Source organism: Brachyhypopomus gauderio, unplaced genomic scaffold (genome assembly GCF_052324685.1).
Source record: "Brachyhypopomus gauderio isolate BG-103 unplaced genomic scaffold, BGAUD_0.2 sc127, whole genome shotgun sequence".
Lineage (NCBI taxonomy): Eukaryota > Metazoa > Chordata > Actinopteri > Gymnotiformes > Hypopomidae > Brachyhypopomus > Brachyhypopomus gauderio.
In genome coordinates, this window is record NW_027506948.1 from 230,015 (window position 1) to 249,278 (window position 19,264).

The 19,264-nt window shown below is 42.4% G+C and overlaps 1 protein-coding gene and 1 long non-coding RNA gene across 10 annotated transcripts; both read right to left on the bottom strand.

The window, feature by feature from the left end:
- Positions 1–3,354: 3,354 nt before the first annotated feature.
- On the bottom strand, positions 3,355–9,225 carry LOC143498950 (E3 ubiquitin-protein ligase TRIM35-like). Of its 9 annotated transcripts, none has more exons than XM_076993852.1 (7): positions 7,947–9,184; positions 7,378–7,810; positions 6,892–6,987; positions 6,551–6,781; positions 6,437–6,459; positions 5,844–5,962; positions 3,355–4,430 (listed from the first exon to the last, which is right to left on the bottom strand). In XM_076993852.1, exons 2-7 carry the CDS (start codon positions 7,780–7,782, stop codon positions 3,868–3,870), a joined length of 1,437 nt encoding a protein of 478 aa, XP_076849967.1. In that variant the 5' UTR covers positions 7,783–7,810; positions 7,947–9,184; the 3' UTR covers positions 3,355–3,867. The 9 variants fall into 9 exon arrangements, 7 of the variants coding, with proteins under 7 accessions (XP_076849967.1, XP_076849968.1, XP_076849971.1 ...); XR_013126021.1 differs by having other exon boundaries at positions 4,411–4,430; positions 6,437–6,482; positions 7,947–9,224; XM_076993853.1 differs by lacking the exon at positions 6,892–6,987 and having other exon boundaries at positions 7,947–9,182.
- A 20-nt stretch (positions 9,226–9,245) lies between these two features.
- LOC143498952 (uncharacterized) lies at positions 9,246–18,223 on the bottom strand. Its single transcript, XR_013126023.1, has 5 exons — positions 18,105–18,223; positions 16,627–16,649; positions 16,413–16,531; positions 13,179–13,278; positions 9,246–10,539 (listed from the first exon to the last, which is right to left on the bottom strand). It is a non-coding gene; the product is annotated as an uncharacterized LOC143498952 (long non-coding RNA).
- Between the last annotated feature and the right edge of the window lie 1,041 nt (positions 18,224–19,264).

Genomic DNA, 19,264 nt, shown 5'->3' on the forward strand with positions numbered 1-19,264 from the left:
GTGTAATTGTATTATATGTCTTGGAGTTCATTGTGTGTGAGTTGTGTAACTTTGTCAAACTGCTCCTTTGATATGACTGTGGACCATATAAATGACTTGGACTTTGGGTTTGGGAATAATTATTCTCACTCCTGTCAGCGTTTGTCTCTCTTCCCTCTACGCCTCCAGCGTTACAATGACATCAAGACCTATTGCACAAAAGCCAGATTTTTTAAATTCAGTAAAATACCAAACTTCCACATATTAACCTAAAATATCATATGATATATGTAAAACTAAACATCTTATACTTAATGTATTAACATTTTCTCTTATTGTGTCTTATTAATGACATCTGAATACACACACCCTGAACACAGTGTTTGCACTGTTTAACAGAAACCAAGGAGCAGGTTTGAAAACTTGTGACATCAGATATCACATTTGACCTCAGTTCTATACATGTACATATGGTTTTCTTCAACAATTTAATAAGAGTGAAACAGGACTCAGAAGTCATATGTAACTGTATTAAACCTGTTGTGTTAGTGTTGTAGATATAAAGATTGTTATACTCCACGTGGTCTCAGGCTGGATCCTGTGTGAAGGTTCAGACAATCTCAGCTGCTTAATTTACCATTAAGAGGGGAGGACAAACACTTCAGCTGCCCTCAACACCACCATCACTGTGTTAGACCTGCGATCCTCAACACCACCATCTCTGTGTTAGACCTGCGATCCTCAACACCACCATCACTGTGTTAGACCTGCGGTCCTCAACACCACCATCACTGTGTTAGACCTGCGATCCTCAACACCACCATCACTGTGTTAGACCTGCGGTCCTCAACACCACCATCACTGTGTTAGACCTGCGGTCCTCAACACCACCATCACTGTGTTAGACCTGCGGTCCTCAAAACCACCATCACTGTGTTAAACCTGCGGTCCTCAACACCACCATCACTGTGTTAGACCTGCGATCCTCAACACCACCATCACTGTGTTAGACCTGCGGTCCTCAACACCACCATCACTGTGTTAGACCTGCGGTCCTTAACACCACCATCACTGTGTTAAACCTGCGGTCCTCAACACCACCATCACTGTGTTAGAGCTGCTGTCCTCAACACCACCATCACTGTGTTAGACCTGCAGTACTCAACACCACCATCACTGTGTTAGACATGCGGTCCTCAAAACCACCATCACTGTGTTAGACCTGCGGTCCTCAACACCACCATCACTGTGTTAGAGCTGCTGTCCTCAACACCACCATCACTGTGTTAGACCTGCAATCCTCAACACCACCATCACTGTGTTAGACCTGCGGTCCTCAAAACTTACAATACCAGTGGTGTTGAGTGCTAAGAGACTCAACTCAACTGTCTGGAGGACCTTCATCTATCCAGTGGAGGTTGGATGCTGAGGCCATGTGGGCATCCAACACATGGATTGCTGCCTCTGTGTTCGACTGCTTTTAACTGTTTCCTGGTTTGGCTCTCAATTTGGCAATAGCAACTGTCAAGTCAGTGCCAGATAAGGCAGATGTTAGGAACAGCACACAGCCCCTCCCTCCAGACAATTAGCCATGCACCTGTCTCTCATAATACACACCCCTTCCTTGACTATTTAAAGATAGAAGTCATGCTTCCGGGTTGCGAGGAATTGCCGACTCATGTCGCATACTGAACATTCTCCTAACTCTGTTCACTGCCTGTGTACTGACCTCTACTTCCCTCCTAGACCTCGTCCCCAGCCTAGCTCTTCTGTTTCTCTTGGACTCTGCTCTCTCTGTGTGACCCGGGACCAACCTGACACTCTGCCTAACACTCGCTACTCGCCTTCGGAGAATGTTATATGTTCAATAAAAGCGATATTGTTCCACAGTTGGATCCTTCTCTCCCTGGTTCATATGTTACAGCAGAGATGTCTGCCACTTGCTCGATTAACCTTTCACACTAATGGGAGAGTGAATTCATAAGTACTCGTCTGCTACCCTTTGAATTAATCTAATGAGCACTTCTGCGGCCATGTTTAAAAAACTCGCCTGTGCTGCTTAGCGTGATATAGTCCCGTCCTGATTGGCTGCCTGAGGTGGAAGACCATGAAAATGAAAATGCATTCTGCTCGGAATGTGTTTTCAAAATGCATTTTGACACAGAGTGAGCGCCGTTGGTATCGTAATGTTATTGCAAACAGGAGAGGCACTATATTCCCTTTAACATTTGAATTTTGACATCTTTTTAGTGAGGTGGTGATGTTAAAAATTACATTTCAAACACATTATCATGGAATGCAAATGCATATTGAATGAATAACATTTTAATTATAATTTTGATACAACCTTTGCATGTGTAACGTGGGGAGGAGGCGGGCACGACGAGGCACGTTGCGGTGAGAAACACGCACTTTAATAAACACAAAAAGTGGAGTCCAGCGCGAGTAGCACATAGCACTCTGAACACATCAGCGCACACACACACACAGGCACGAGCTGTAGACAAAGACGAGCACGAGACATTGTGTGAACGCACATTAAATAAGTGCAGAACACATTTCCCCGTGATCACAAAACAAGGCACAGGTGAGACCAATGAACACGTTCACTAACGACCCACACCCACGGAACTACAAACATGGACATAACTGCACGCAGACAACATAACAACAGGCCCACAAGGAGGGGTCTGGAGCTGTCACCGTGATAGCATAGAACTTGATAATTCAAATCGGGAAATACATTTTCATTTCAATAAAGGCACAAATAAAGCATCAAAATGTATGTGTAAATGAAATATGAACAGACGTCTACCAGATTGCAAATGTAAATGGAATTATTGCATTTGAATTAGAATTTTGAGCTTAAAGTTGCTTGTATGAATGTAACATGTAAATGCAAATTTAGGATTACATTGCCATTTTGAGTGTTACATTTTAACTTTAATTTAGAGACTGATTTACTTCTATAAACTGTATACTGTATTATATCGTATTACTGTATTATACGGAACAGAAGGAAACATGAGGAATAAGTGCATATCAATGATTTCTATATTGTACGTATGTTCAAAAACATCCAGAAATCTCTGGAAAATCCAGAGAAGGTCCCTTCCCTTTAAATACTTTTTTGAGGCCTGTGTCTAAATATTTATTGCATTGGTAGAAAATAGGAGAACACCTCAATCCAGATAGTTAATTTAAATGTGTTTATAATCCTTGTAAACTGTGGTGCCTCATCCATCCTAATTAAATGATTACAAATGACAAAAATCAAAATTCAAAAAGCTTAATAATTTTATTAAGCTTATTAAGGAAGAATTTGAAAATCAGCCCAACTGTGACGCGGGAGGCGACAGACGGACGAGACACAGATCCGCTGGTTTTGGCAACAGACGTCACGTTTATTCACAAGTATTGCGCAATAGCGCACGAGAAACATGTAACACTCACACAGACGTGTCAACTATAGACAACGACGAGCACAGGACACTGCGCGAGCGCACATTAAATAGACAAACCACATTAGCCCCACGTGATTACGAGACGAGTCACAGGTGAGACATATTATCACAGGACACAACCACTACCACGGAGATACACAGACGCAGACGATGCACGTGGACAACGTAAACACACACCCAAAAGGGAGGGGCCGGGGTCCTCAACGTGACACCAACACTTATCAACATGCTAAACGTTTCTAAGGAGTATTAAATTATTAAATCATATTTCACTCCTAGTAGCACACTTGGACATGAGTGTTAATAAGTGTTAGATGTGTCACTCATACTGGAGTGGGAATAAATTTATATTGACCAAATACACTACACAGAAGAGTAACATAATATTAAAACTTTCACTTTGTAGTAGTTAACAGTCAGGTAATTAATGTTTATGTTTATATTTACATTTATGTTCCACTGTTACTGATATGTTTGCTGGTAAGATCTTAATAGGAGAGGACCTGCATGTAGAGAATAATGGGAAAACAGTGTCAGTAAAAGTGTATGTTATAGTGTACAGGTGTGAACTGGTTAGAAGATCAGTGAATGTCACTTTCCCCCTGTCCCAGTCCAGCTGAACTCTGACCCTCTGCACTTTCTTTGTAGGTGTGAAGAGGTGAGATCTCTGTCCAGGACAGAATGTCCAGTATTTATCATTGTTTTTAAAGTAGCTTAAACCCCACACTGAATCCCAGAACCTCCCTCCCTTTATCCATTCAGACCCTCTAATTACACCCAGTGCCCAGTATTCACTGTCTCCAACATCAACATCCCAGCAGTGTGTCCCTGAGTTAAAGCCCTCAGCGCCCAGTACATATGGACACTCATCAATTCTCTCTGGCTTATCAGGAAGCAGTGAATTCTGTGGTCTCTCTTCTACAGTAGTGAGATCATCAGACAGGTGGAGTTCTGGATTGGCATTGTTGGGGTCCAGAGTAACAGGGTCTGAGGAGAGAGAACAGAATGAATCATCATGTTCTTCATGTGTTTATGTGATGAGGTCACATCTACAGACTGCAGGCCCTTTACTCTGAGTGAAATGCTGCAGTAGGTTGATAAGAGGGAAGTGATGGTGATGTTGTGTGTTCACCACACACCCCTGCAGTACTTGTGTGCCTGTTGTTTTGACACTTTAAATTGTGTCTGTTTTATTAATTTATATAACAGCCCTAGTTAAAGTAACAAATGATCTCCTCCCTGCCTCAGATCAAGGCTATGTATCTCTGCTAGTGCTTCTTGATCTTAGTGCGGCATTCGACACAATAGATCACAGGATCTTAATAGAATGGTTAGAAAGCTGGGTTGGAATCGACGACCAGTTGAACAACCAGAGTGGGTGGTGTGTAGAGGTGGAGAGTGGGTGGTGTGTAGAGGGGGAGAGTGGGTGGTGTAGAGGTGGAGAGTGGGTGGTGTAGAGGTGGAGAGTGGGTGGTGTGTAGAGGGGGAGAGTGGGTGGTGTAGAGGTGGAGAGTGGGTGATGTGTATAGGTGGAGAGTGGGTGGTGTGTAGAGGTAGAGATTGGGTGGTGTAGAGGTGGAGATTGGGTGGTGTGTAGAGGTGAGAGTGGGTGGTGTAGAGGTGGAGAGTGGTGGTGTGTAGAGGTGGAGAGTGGGTGGTGTAGAGGTGGTGAGTGGGTGGTGTGTAGAGGTGGAGAGTGTGTGGTGTAGAGGTGGAGAGTGGGTGGTGTGTAGAGGTGAAGAGTGGGTGGTGTGTAGAGGTGGAGAGTGGGTGGTGTGTAGAGGGGAGAGTGGGTGGTGTAGAGGTGGAGAGTGGGTGGTGTAGAGGGGGAGAGTGGGTGGTGTAGAGGGGGAGAGTGGGTGGTGTAGAGTTTGCCTCTCAGCACTGGGGTCTTGGGTTCAAGTCCCTATCTGAGTGGAGTTTCCATGTTCTCCCCGTGTCTGCGTGGGTTTCCTCCGGGATCTCTGGTTTCCTCCCATAGTCCAAAAACATGGAGGTTAGGTAAATTGGCAGTCCAGACAAATTCTCCCTGAGTGTGTGTCTGTGTCTCTCTCTGTTCAATAAAAACAAGTTGTCGTCTGAGTGTGTGTGCTTGTATGCCCAGTGGTGGATGGTGCTCTGCCACTAGGGTCTGTCCTCTCTCCCCTTCCTGCACCCCATTCAGTCCCCCAGGGGGCTGTGGATCCCGGTAGAGAGTACGCTGTGCGCAATTGGCTGCCGCTTCTCGCCGGTGTGTGATTGGTTGTCTGTAACGTAGCTGTGTTAACAATTGTAAAGCGCCTTGGGTATCTAGATAAGGCGCTATATAAATTGAAACATTCATTCATTCATTCATTCATAGAGTTCTAATTGTGAGGAGAACATAATTACTCTAATTAATCAAAGAACACCAAAACTCACAGTACTGGAGAATCTTCTGCATTCTCTCCCAGACTCTGAACTTCAGGTTGGAAAGATGTTTTGCTACATGGATCAGATCTACTAACAACTTTTCAGATTTCTTTGGGGTGTGATGAACACTGAAAATTTTTTATTATTATTATTAATAATAAATAAATAAATATTATTTATTATATATCTTATGCAAATTATTTAACATTTTAATTGACATGTTTAATGTATTTTTCTCATTTTTGCACATAATTCAAAGTATTTCTGTCACGTTGAGGACCCCGGCTCCTCCCTTTTGGGCGTGTGTTTATGTCGTCTACGTCTCCTAGTCTGCGTCAGTGGATCTCCGTGGGTGTGGTTGTGTCTTGTGCTGATTCGTCTCACCTGTGGCTTGTCTCGTCATCACGTGGGGTTTATGTGGTTTGTCTATTTAATGTGAGTTCGCGCAGCGTCCTGTGCTCGTCGTTGTCTGAGTCTATGTGTGTGGATACGTTTATTCATGTTCTACGTGCCCTATCAGCGCTATATATGTCCTAATAAACATGTGACAAACACAATGTGTAACACAATATGGAGATCAAACAGAAATAATAATCACTTACTGTTTCAATGTGGATGAGACGTTCTGATAAGGAAACAGAGGGACAACTGTACACAGAAAGAGAAAAAAAACCATTTAAGTCCATCAGTAAATGATGTGACTGAGTGATTCTTACTAGTAAGAACGGGATGTTCTCAGCTTCCATCTCCTTCTCTGTGTTTCTGATTTGATCTGAAAGAGATGCTATTTCTCCACTCATCTCCTCAATCTTCCTCCTCATCTCGTGACTCTTCTGCTCCTCTTCCTCCTTCAGTGCAGCTATTCTTGCTGCTTCTTCATCTCTTAGAAACTGGTGGATCTTCTCAAACTCCTCCTTTATCTGCCTCTCTGTGTGCTGGGCCTGATACTGGAATGGGAGATGATGAGGAAATATAAACTGTCCAAATGTGTGTGTTTCATTATGGTGTACGTGGACAGTGATCACAGCACCATTCAGAACTCAGAGTGACCTTTCACCTTAATGTGTGCTGCTGTTTTCTCACAGGCTTGTTTATCTTCCTCTAAGACCTTCAGATGCTGCTGTAGAGACTCCAGTGAGGTCTTGAGTTTGTTCTACAGTTTAAAATTGTTTAGTTAAGAGTAAGAGTCTTACAGTAGGTGTAAACTGTGAATGTAGAAAAGTGCTGAGAGTCTCATAGAGTGAAACTGTAGAGATCAGAATGGCAGGTTTCATCTTTCCCCACAGGACCCTTCTCACTTATGTCTAATATAGAGATAGAACTGTGTTGGAGAATTTGATCTTCATAGACTTTATTAAACATATAGACACAGAGTTTAACTGAGTTACTTTGATCACTGGGCATTTCTTCTGGTTTAGTCATACAAGTCACATGTATTTGGTGGTTCTTTAGCTGGAACCACACCCACTAACACAACAATATAGTCATTTACTCATTTCAGAAGCATATATAGACATTTTGATTGTGAAATGTAATTTCATACCTTAAAGTCACACACAGCTTCCTCTACTGGACAGCAGTCGTGAGTTTTATGTGCCTTTGAAATCTGACACACCACACACACAGGCTGTTGGTCCTCCAGACAGAAGACTTTGAGTTTCTCATTGTGCAGACTGCAGAGAACCTCAGACCCTGCTGAAGATCTCTGACTCCTGCTCGCTAGAAAAGCCTCACACAAGTTCTTTAGTGCACGATTACAGGGAGGATCGTCTCTTGAAGATCTTCTCCTACAAACTGGACATTCTTGAGACCCCTTGGTTTCCCAGAACTGCTGCAGACAGGTTTTACACACACTGTGGCTACATGACAGTATAACAGGATCTCTGAAGATGTCACAGCACACAGGACATGAAAACTCTTCTTCTGACAGAGGGTTTGTAGCAGCCATTTCCTCCAACAGCTGCTGTGCTGTTTCTCTGTACAACAACAAACAGGAGAGAATCAGTCACTGTAATCCTTTATCCAGCTGAAGGAGTTTAGACTCCTTTCAGAAATAAGGCAGAAAGAAGTAAATACCAGATTTAAGAGGTTATCATAATATTTATAACATACCTAACGGCAGAATTAATAAAGACTAGTGTGTCATTCCCAGATTTACTTCCTCAAACAGGCAGGCGTGTACAGGGAGGAGGAGCTTTGGTAAAAGATTTCATAAGCTGAAAACCAGATGATTTCTCCACCAGATGGCGACACAGCATCGGAGAGAGAGAGAGAGAGAGAGAGAGAGAGAGAGAGAGTGGAGACAGGAGGACATTATGTGTGAGTGAGACAGGAGACAGAGAGACTCCTGCAGCTGGAGGAACAGAGAGGAAAAATAGATCAAACATGAAGATAATGTGAGTCACATGACCAGATCCCTCTACTCTATTTATTATGATTGGTGGATAAAGTTCAGAGGGGCCTAAGACATCAGATCACTGAGAGTTATCATGTCAAAGTTTTTGTATACTGACATTAATTCAATATCTGTTCCTTGGCTCTCATCCTCTGTGTGTATAGATGATGTTACATGTTTTAATTGTGTATTTTAGAAGGTGTTGAGGCAGGAGTGTGTGATAGAGAGTGGCAGACACAGTCAGAGGGGTCAATCCTCAGTAGATCAGGAACAGAAACACCAGATCTTAACACTAACACTAGTGCATGTTTGTTACAGCTCAACAGTGCAGTACTGAGAAGAGAGGAAGAATTTGAAAACACCAGGAGGTCCTTAGACACCATTGAAATGATATTACACCATTTGCAAACAATGAAAGCAGAGCTTTGCAGTGGAGAACAGTCAAGTGAAGGAGCCCTCACTAAAAAGAGTGATGGAGACATCTGCACAACAGAAAGAGAGTGATCACTCTCACTTAGAAAAACAGAGGAAGAGAGAAAGGTGGACCTGACCTGGGAGAAGAATGAAATGGAAGGAGATCTCCAGAAAATAAAGGACAGAGTGACCTATCTGGAGAGATTCATAATGCAAGAAAAAGAAGAGAAGAGAGAGATGGAGGATGTGATGACCAGAGAGAATACACTGAACACACTGAAGGAGATGGAGAGACTGAGAGAGATGGAGAGAGTGAGAGAGATGGAGAGACAGAGATGGAGAGAGTGAGAGAAATGGAGGGATTGAGAGAGATGGAGAGACTGAGAGATGGAGAGAGATGGAGAGACAGAGATGGTGAGAGTGAGAGAAATGGAGGGATTGAGAGAGATGGAGAGACTGAGAGAGATGGAGAGATGGAGAGAGTGAGAGAGATGGAGAGACAGAGATGGAGAGAGTGAGATAAATGGAGGGATTGAGAGAGATGGAGAGACTGAGAGAGATAGAGAGATGGAGAGAGTGAGAGAGATGGAGAGACAGAGATGGAGAGAGTGAGAGAGATGGAGAGAGTGAGAGAGATGGAGAGACAGAGATGGAGAGAGTGAGATAAATGGAGGGATTGAGAGAGATGGAGAGACTGAGAGAGATAGAGAGATGGAGAGAGTGAGAGAGATGGAGAGACAGAGATGGAGAGAGTGAGAGAAATGGAGGGATTGAGAGAGATGGAGAGACTGAGAGAGATAAAGAGAGTGAGAGAGATGGAGAGAGTCAGAGAAATGGAGAAGAACTGAAGATGGAGTTGGAGTAACCGAAGGGCAGAATATGAGAGACTGCAATATGAGAAGAAAACAAATTGGACTATGAGATAAACAGATAATCATTGTCATGCCTTCATTAGCATAAGAACGTGACTATGAGAAGAACGTGTTATTCATGTTTTGTTCGAGTTTCCTCATAACAGTCCAAAATTGGATAGATATTTTACTGAGACCAAATTATTTATATGTCTCATTCATAAAGTGTTTAATAAGGTTCTTCATTTTTATGGCAAAAAGCCATCACACTTTTACATGTGCATCAGGGACAATAATCAGAATGGTCATCACACTTATAAACTTTGACACCGGTCAATACACCAGATCCACATCTCTCACACATAATTCATAATTACAGAAATACAGTGGTCTGCATCAATCTCTCTGCATATCTAGAATTTAAAAAGGTCATGACAGATGTCACTGCAGGATTAAATACACTTTAATTAAAAAATTTAATTATTGAATTAGAAGTATGATATACAGTGCTGATACAGTTTTACTGATATCTCTGCTGACAAAATCGTCATAGGAGAGGAACTGTAACTGCAGAATAATGGGAAAACAGTGTCAGTAAAAGTGTGTGTTATAGTGTGCAGGTGTAAACTGGTTAGAAGATCAGTGAATGTCACTTTCCCCCTGTCCCAGTCCAGCTGAACTCTGACCCTCTGCACTTTCTCTGTAGGTGTGAGGTAGTGATCTGTGTGTCCTGGGCACTGTGTCCAGTATTTACCAGTGCTTTTATAGTAACATAAACCCCACACTGAATCCCAGAAACACAATCCTTTTCTCCATTCAGACTCTCTAATTACACCCAGTGCCCAGTATTTACTGTCTCCAACATCAACATCCCAGTAGTGTGTCCCTGAGTTAAAGCCCTCAGAGCCCAGGACACACGGATGAACATCAAATCTCTCTGGATTATCAGGAAGCAGTGATTTCTGTGGTCTGCGTTTTACAGTAGTGAGATCATCAGACAGGTGGAGATGTGGATTGGCAGTGTTGGGGTCCAGAGTAACAGGGTCTGAGGAGAGAGAACAGAATGAATCATCATGTTCTTCATGTGTTTATGTGATAAGGTCACATCTACAGACTGCAGGCCCTTTACTCTGAGTGAAATGACTGTAGAGCTGAAGATCTTTACAGGACCTAAACCTCATGTTCTGCCTGTCTGTGTTGTACTGCAATGTAACCTGATATTAATCTAATGTGTTTGTATGCAGAGTTACAGGTGTTAAGATTGCACTGGCATGTTCTTTTACAGTGTCTATGTTGAGTGTGTCTGTTGATTCTGCTGTTGTGGTTGTACACATAAACTTTGTACAATTTCCTAATATTCTTAAAACTGCAATGGTTAAACCACTATTAAATAACAGAAATCTTGATCCCACAGTTCTCAATAACTATCAACCTATATCTAACCTTTCCTTTCTTAGCAAAATCATTGAATAAGTTGTGTCAATCCAGTTGAATGATTATGTCAAAGTAAATTAGATAAATGACACTTTTCAGTCTGGTTTCAGAGTTCTTCACAGCACTGAAACAGCACTAGTTAAGGTAGTAAATGACCTGAGATTGAATAAGGATGCAGACAAACTCTCAGTCATTTTTCTGCTAGATTTAAGCGCCGCTTTTGACACCATTGATCATGAAATACTTCTTGATCGACTACAGAGCTGGGTAGGCCTTAGTTGCTTAGTCTTAGACTGGTTTTGATCGTGTCTAACTCGGCGAGATTATTATGCTACATTAGGTCCATCTTCCTCCACACATAAAAAAATAACTTGTGGCGTCCCCCAAGGATCAATTCTGGGGCCGTTACTGTTCAAACTATATATGCTTTCGTTACCACATATCGTTAACAAACATGGTATTAGTTATCATCATTATGCAGATGACACTCAACTTTACATTTCTCTAGAACCTAAAGCCCTAAAATCAATTTGCTCACTGTTTGACTGCATAGGTGATATACAAACATGGATGTCTGACAATTTTCTGCAATTAAATAAAGAGAAGACAGAGTTTCTTGTTCTTGGTAGTGATTCACAAAGGAATGATGTCCAGACTTACAGTATTTAAATCAAATTAATCTGAATGTAAAATGTAAATGTGCCATATTTTGTCAATTGTGATTTTTACACCGCAATCGAAATTTGTCCTCCGCTTTTAACCCATCTGTGCAGTTAGAACACACACACACACACACACTAGTGATTACTTGGGGGCTGTGGATCACATGTGCCCAGAGCGGTGGGCAGCCATAGCCCGGCGCCCGGGGAGCAGTTGGGGTTAGGTGCCTTGCTCAAGGGCACCTCAGTCATGGCCTCAGGTCTGGGAATCGAACCCATGACCCTCCGGTCACAAGACCAGTTCCCTACCACCAGACCATGACTGCCCCATATGCCAAACTTGTGTTAAGAACCTGGGTGTCACCTTTGATAATGAGCTCAGCTTCAAATCACATATCACGACTGCATGCAAGACAGCTCATATTTACCTTCGAAACATTGCTAAGGTCCGAGATATGCTCTCTCCTGCTGACAGTGGAAAACTTGTCCATGCATTTATCACTTCAAGGCTAGATTATTGTAATCTGCTCTTCCAAAGAGCTCTGTTTCTCACCTACAGCGAGTTCAGAACGCTGCTGCAAGGGTTCTGACCCGCAGGAGAAAGAGAGATCATATTACACCTGCACTCCACTCACTGCACTAGTTACCTGTCAGGTTTAAATGTCTTCATGGTCTTGCTCCTCTTTACCTCAGTGAAATGATGATTAGATATGTTCCAGTCAGGTCTCTCAGGTCTTCAAACAGTAATCTACTTGTGATTCCTAAGCCGATTAAAGATTGGCGAGGGTGCTTTTAGCCACTATGGCCCAAAGCTCTGGAATTCTCTTCCTGAAGAGCTCAGAGGCATTTCATCCCTGCATAGTTTCAAGAAGAGTCTCAAAACCTTCCTGTTTAGATCTGCTTTTAGTTAAGAAACTCTATATCTCTGTTCTAATTATTTTAATAGTTTTCCAGATTATTATTATCTTATTTATTTTACTTTTTTACATTATTTTATTTAGTTACATTTTATGTTATTTTAATATTTATTACATTATTATTATTATTTTATAATTTGTCATTATTTTATTATGTTTGTTTCCTTTTTATCTTTAATTTATTTTAACATTTTCTTTTTGTCTTATCTTTGCTTTGTCACGGTACAGCCCCTGACCCCTCCCCTTTGGGCGTGTGTTTATGTCGTCTATGTCTTGACGTCTGCGTCTGTGTATCTTCGTGGGTGTGGTTGTGTCAGAGTAATCTGTCTATTAATGTTCCTGTGTGTGTTTTTGTGAATGTTCTGTTTTTTTAGTCTAACGTCTTTTCCCCGGTCTTCCCAGGGAGGGTGTTCTAAACTGTTCGTGGCGGGTTCTCCACTGAGGGCGGACATCTCCCAGACGCAGGACTGAGGGCTCCGGATCCGCCCATCGGTGTTGGTTCGGGGCATTCAGTTCTGTTGGCACCCCGGGACGGGTAGTGCCCTTGGTGGGGGGCTCTGTCATGGTGCAGCCCCTGACCCCTCTCCTTTGGGCGTGTGTTTATGTCGTCTACGTCTAGTCGTCTGTGTATTATCGTGGGTGTGGTTGTGTCCGAGCGTGTTCATCAGTCTCACCTGTGGCTCGTCTCGTGATCACTCTGGGCTTATGTGGTCTGTCTATTTAATGTGCGTTCACGCAGTGTCCCGTGCTCGTCTTGGTTTGAGTCCGTCAACACTGAATGTGTAAGTGTTATATGTAGTAAGTAAGTAAAATGTATTTATTTAAATGTAAAAAATGTAAATTTAGCACTTATCTTAGACAGCAGTCACAAAGTGCTTTACACAAAACAGTTCATAAAACAATAAAACAGCAAGACAATAAAGTGAAATATAATTAACAGTAAATTATCCAAAAGCTGATTTAAAAAGGTAGGTCTTTAATTGCCTTTTAAATGACTCAACTGACTCAGCTTCTCTAGGAAATTTGGCAAAGAGTTTCATAGCCTTGGAGCAGTAACTACAAATGCTCGGTCCCTACGAGTTTTTAAACGGGAACAAGGAACCGACAACAAACCTAAGTTGGTTGACCTAAGACAACGTGTGGCTACATGTGGCTTAAGTAACTCGGTTAGATACAGTGGAGCCTGGTCATGCAGCGCTCTGTAAGTAAGAGTGAGAATTTTAAAATGTATACGTTGTTTGACCAGAAGCCAGTGCAGGGATGATAGTAGAGGAGTAATATGGGATCGTTTATTTGATCGAGTAAGCAGTCTAGCGGCAGCATTTTGTATTGCCTGCAAGCGATTTAGAGTGGACATACTAAGTGAGGTAAATAAGGAATTACAATAATCAATGCAAGATTAAATAAAAGCATGAATAAGCATCTCAAGCTCTGAATCTGAGACTACAGATCTAAGTTTACCAATGGTTCTCAAGTGAAAGAAATAAGATTTTGTCAGCTGTTTAACATGTCTATCTAACAACAAAAACTGATCAAATAAAACACTGAGGTTACGCAGCATCGTCTGGGTGACTGGGGAAAGAAAACCAAGCGATTGTTTGATCACTGGAGTCACCTTACTAGGAGCAACAATCAGCGCCATCTGCGCTCATTTATATGTTAATAAAAGTGACGTTTGTATGAACTGTTGGACTCTGTGCCTCGTCCATCGCCCTGTGCGCACCGTCACATGCTTCCTTTTAATGTTTCTTTTTATTTATTCTGTAAAGCACTTTGAGTTGCATGTTTGTATGTATGAAAGGTGCTATACATATAAAGATTATTATTATTATTACAAGAGAATCACCCTCACTGGGTTCTTCCTTATGTAACACTCTTTAGTGACGTTTTGTCTTAGTGATGTCATGTTGTCTTTGTGATGTCATTGTTTCTTAGTGATGTCATTTTTGTCCATCTGTTCAGATCAGACGTATTATTTGGTTATTTCATGTGATCATGTCATCACACCAATAAATTCTGAGAAGTTAAACTGATCCTCACAGACGTGAGGAGGGCTCACGTAGGGCTACGCCCCCCTCTCCTAGCTGTCACGTAGGGCTACGCCCCCCTCTCCTAGCTGTCACTCCGGTTTCCCTGTTCCTTGTGTCTGTGTTGTTCCCTGCTCATTGATCCCGCCTTGTTGTCTGTTCCTATGGTTTCCCCACGTCTGCCACGCCCGTGTCGTTATTGTCTTCACCTGTTTATAGTTTAGTCCCATGTATTTATTGTCCTTGTATGTCCCATGTCTGGTATCGGTTATTTTGTACTCTGAGTTGGTTCGTGCTTTGTTTATTCAGAGTAATTATTCCATGGATAGATTTTCTAGTAGCAGCTTTGCTTTTAAGACTGGGACAACAGATTATTTATACTGACAGAACATGTTATTGAGACTGGAAGCTGCCATAGTGACTACAGGAAGTAATCCATCAGATATAATGATGTAAAAACCTTAGTTGTCATTATTCTTCCTTTAATGTTGAGGTGTGTTTCAATTAGGGGTGACCTGCAATAGTCGCTGATTCGACTATAGTCGACTATATCCCCTAGTCGACTATGAATGTCATAGTCGAATGTATCATTCTAACTGCATGGGGGTGCAGCTAAGCATTAGTTGTTACATGAAATGAAATGTGCCATATTTGTCAATTGTGATTTTTACAGCCCAATCGAAACTTGTCCTCCGCTTTTAACCCATCTGTGCAGTCAGAACACACACACTAGTGATTACTAGGGGGCTGTGGATCACACGTGCCCAGAGCGGTGGGCAGCCCTAGCCCGGCGCCCGGGGAGCAGTTGGGGTTAGGTGCCTTGCTCAAGGGCACCTCAGTCATGGCCTGTCTGGGAATCGAACCCACGACCCTCCGGTCACAAGACCAGTTCCCTAACCGCCAGGCCATGACTGTCCAAAAATGTGTTTGTTTTCATTATATATTTCGTTTTGTCAAATAAAACCATCCTAATTTCTGTTAATAAATATTTTTAAATGATGTATGCGCATTAACAATAGGCATCTTCCTTACTACACATTAATAAATCACACCCTGCAGTTGCACAATCCAAACGAGCGGAGCTGAACACGCTACAGAATACGCGCAGCATCTGCCGAGATTATAATAGCTACTAAAAAACTTCAAAAGTATTTTGAAAAACATAAAGATGAATCAAACAAAGTAAAGTGCAAGTTATCGCACGACAACAAACAACATGGCATACCATTTAAAACGCGTAAGGTGAAAAAAAAAAAACGTTTGTCGTTTCAGTCGTGTCGTCTCGTCTCGTCGCGTCTCGGCGTAGGACTATAAACATTTTTTGTTGTTGTTTGCTTTTAAACCCCGTTACTTGAACCTTTCCTTGTATTTGTTTGCTGTTGTGTGACATTTTTTTTATATTTTCAGGTAGGCATATTTTATTTAAAATATTTTTGACATTTTGCACAGTGCCTGTCTGACAGTTCGATATGCACAATGCGCACTGACGGTTAATGTTCTCTAACATTTCATAAAAAATAAATAAGTAAATAAATAAAAGCTGAATAAAGCCAACCTACTATGTTTATTCATTTATCTGAGTGTTTTAGGTTTTTACTTTGAAGAGGAAAAAAGTCCTGAATGAGAACGGGATCCCGTCTAAGGTGCTCTACATTAAAAAAATAAAAATAAACCCGATTCGACTATTTGTCGACTAAAGGGAAAAGCTGACGAATCTGATTCGACTATGAAAATCCTTAGTTGAATACACCCCTAGTTTCAATACACAGTGATTCATGAACCTAGAATACATATGATTTCTTTATTATGATAGTTTAAATAATCTGAAATGCAGAAACAGATCAAGTCCAATAAATTGACTCCAAGAAAACCAAAACTCACAGTACTGGAGAATCTTCTGCATTCTCTCCCAGACTCTGAACTTCAGGTTGGAAAGATGTTTTGCTACATTGATCAGAGCTCCTGACACCTTCTCATGTTGTTTTGGAGTGTAGTGAACACTGGAAATGTCACAGATGAAATGTTAAAATTGATTAAACAAAAAAGTTTAACTTAGCATGAAAATCTACTGATCAGATATAAGAGAATCACTCACTGTTTTATGGTAAACTTCATGTTCTGGAAAGGAAATGAAAGGAAAACTGTAGACAAGTAACAGTAGACAAGTAACTGTAGACCACTGAACATTTATGATTTGAATTCACAAAATCAACTTTCAATAATTTTTTAAGTGTTTAAGTAAGAGAGAGAGAGAGAGAGAGGGAGGGAGGGAGAAAGGAAAAAGATACAGACTGATGTAACGCAGCGTGTGCTGTGGAGCGAGAAGGCGGACAGGAGAGCAAGATCTAATAAAGGGAATATTCCAAAATCAGAGTCAAAGAGAAAAGCAGAGGTCAAATCCGATAAGCAGTCCGAGACAGAATCTACATTCAAAGACATGACGCAAACACAGGGAAGAGAAACAGACACACAAACGAAATACTAATAAAACAAATGCGGGTGGAAATGCAGAACAAAAACCAGAATACAAGGAGACGGGAATACAACGAATGGGCAGAGAAACGAGGAGTACTTACAAACAACACGAAGCACAGAAATGACAGAATACGAAAACGTGATGTACACTAGATGAGCAGGAATACAATAACCGACATCAGACCCAGGCGGTAGACCCAGGGGTGAGGTCAGGGAACGGGGCTGAGGCAAACACGGAGGACAGTATACGTTGGATGACTGACAGAGGTACGGGAACGAAATGTGTAACAATCTTGGGGACCGACATGGGGACAGGAACATAGACACGGACAGACACAACAACCGGAACAGGGACTAACAAAAAACCAGGGACAGAGCACGGCAACAAGGGGGACACGGGCAGAGAAGGGGAAACACCATCAGAGACAACACTTTCAGTCCTTGGCCCACAGGTGGAGAAAGTCTTTGTATGAGCCGGAGGAGCCGGTATACGGTCCGTGTGGGCCGAAGGAGCCGGCAGACGGGCCACGGGGACCAGCTGACGGGTCATGGAGACCGGCGGGGCCCGCTGGCGGGCAGTAGGGACGGGAGGAGTCCGCTGAAAGACAGCGGGGACGGGGGACGTCTGTTGACTGGCCGTGTGGACAGGAGGAGTCTGCCAGCGGGTAGCGGGGACAGGGACTGACCCTCTCCAGGACACAGGAGCAGGAACAGAGGAGCGACTCGAAGGCATTCATTCCATCTGCCCGCATCTTACACTACAGGTTGCTCTTGCCTGTAGTGTTCACCAAGTCGGCCAGACACATGGCGCTCACTAGGAGTCTCGTAAGGAAAGTCTTCCGTGAGCGACGGGACTTCCTTGTTCCCACAGTGCCAGGGGAATTCCTGTCTCTGGCTTGTTCGCGATGTAACACCGGAGACTCAGACTGCACGGAAGCAGCCAACAACATACAGACAGACAGACAGACAGACAGAGGGAACTATGACAACAGGATAAACAGGCAAGGGAAAACACAAACATGTGGAACAGGGAACCGGAGTGACAGCTAGGAGGGGGGGGGGGGGCGTCGCCCTACGTGACAACTGAGTGATTCTTACTAGTAAGAACGGGATGTTCTCAGCTTCCATCTCCTTCTCTGTATTTCTGATTTGATCTGAAAGAGATGCTATTTCTCCACTCATCTCCTCAATCTTCCTCCTCATCATGTGACTCTTCTGCTCCTCTTCCTCGTTCAGTGCAGCTATTCTTGCTGCTTCTTCATCTCGTAGAAACTGGTGGATCTTCTCAAACTCCTCCTTTATCTGCCTCTCTGTGTGCTGGGCCTGATACTGGAATGGGAGATGATGAGGAAATATAAACTGTCCAAATGTGTGTGTTTCATTATGGTGTATGTGGACAGTGATCACAGCACCATTCAGAACTCAGAGTGACCTTTCACCTTAATGTGTGCTGCTGTTTTCTCACAGGCTTGTTTATCTTCCTCTAAGACCTTCAGATGCTGCTGTAGAGACTCCAGTGAGGTCTTGAGTTTGTTCTGTAAAAATGGCAGAGGACGGTACGAGTCTTACAGGATTTAATCTCAGTGTCTGTATCTGTGCTGGAGATTACAGAGATTACAAAATAACGTCAAGAATGAAATGAATGCCATGTTTACTCTTTGACCAAGTTACTGTAAAATATGTGTTTTAAAATGTTATTTATATTTTTAAATAAATAAACTTTGAATATAATAACTGTGATGGTTTGATTTAATTCTCTCAAATCCCATCCCCTGACAGGTTTAATCTAGCCAATTTAACATTATTTCAAGATAATTTAAACCATGTCTGAAAAAAATATTACAGTTAAACAAATATAGTATTTTTCATACCTTAAAGTCACACACAGCTTCCTCTACTGGACAGCAGTCGTGAGTTTTATGTGCCGTTGAAATCTGACACACCACACACACAGGCTGTTGGTCCTCCAGACAGAAGACTTTGAGTTTCTCATTGTGCAGACTGCAGAGCACCTCAGACCCTGCTGAAGATCTCTGACTCCTGCTCTCTAGAAAAGCCTCACACAGGTTCTTTAGTGCACGATTAAGGGGAAGATCATCTCTTGAAGATCTTCTTCTACAAACTGGACATTCTCGAGATCCCTTGGTTTCCCAGAACTGCTGCAGACAGGTTTTACACACACTGTGGCTACATGACAGTATAACAGGATCCCTGAAGATGTCACAGCACACAGGACATGAAAACTCTTCTTCTGACAG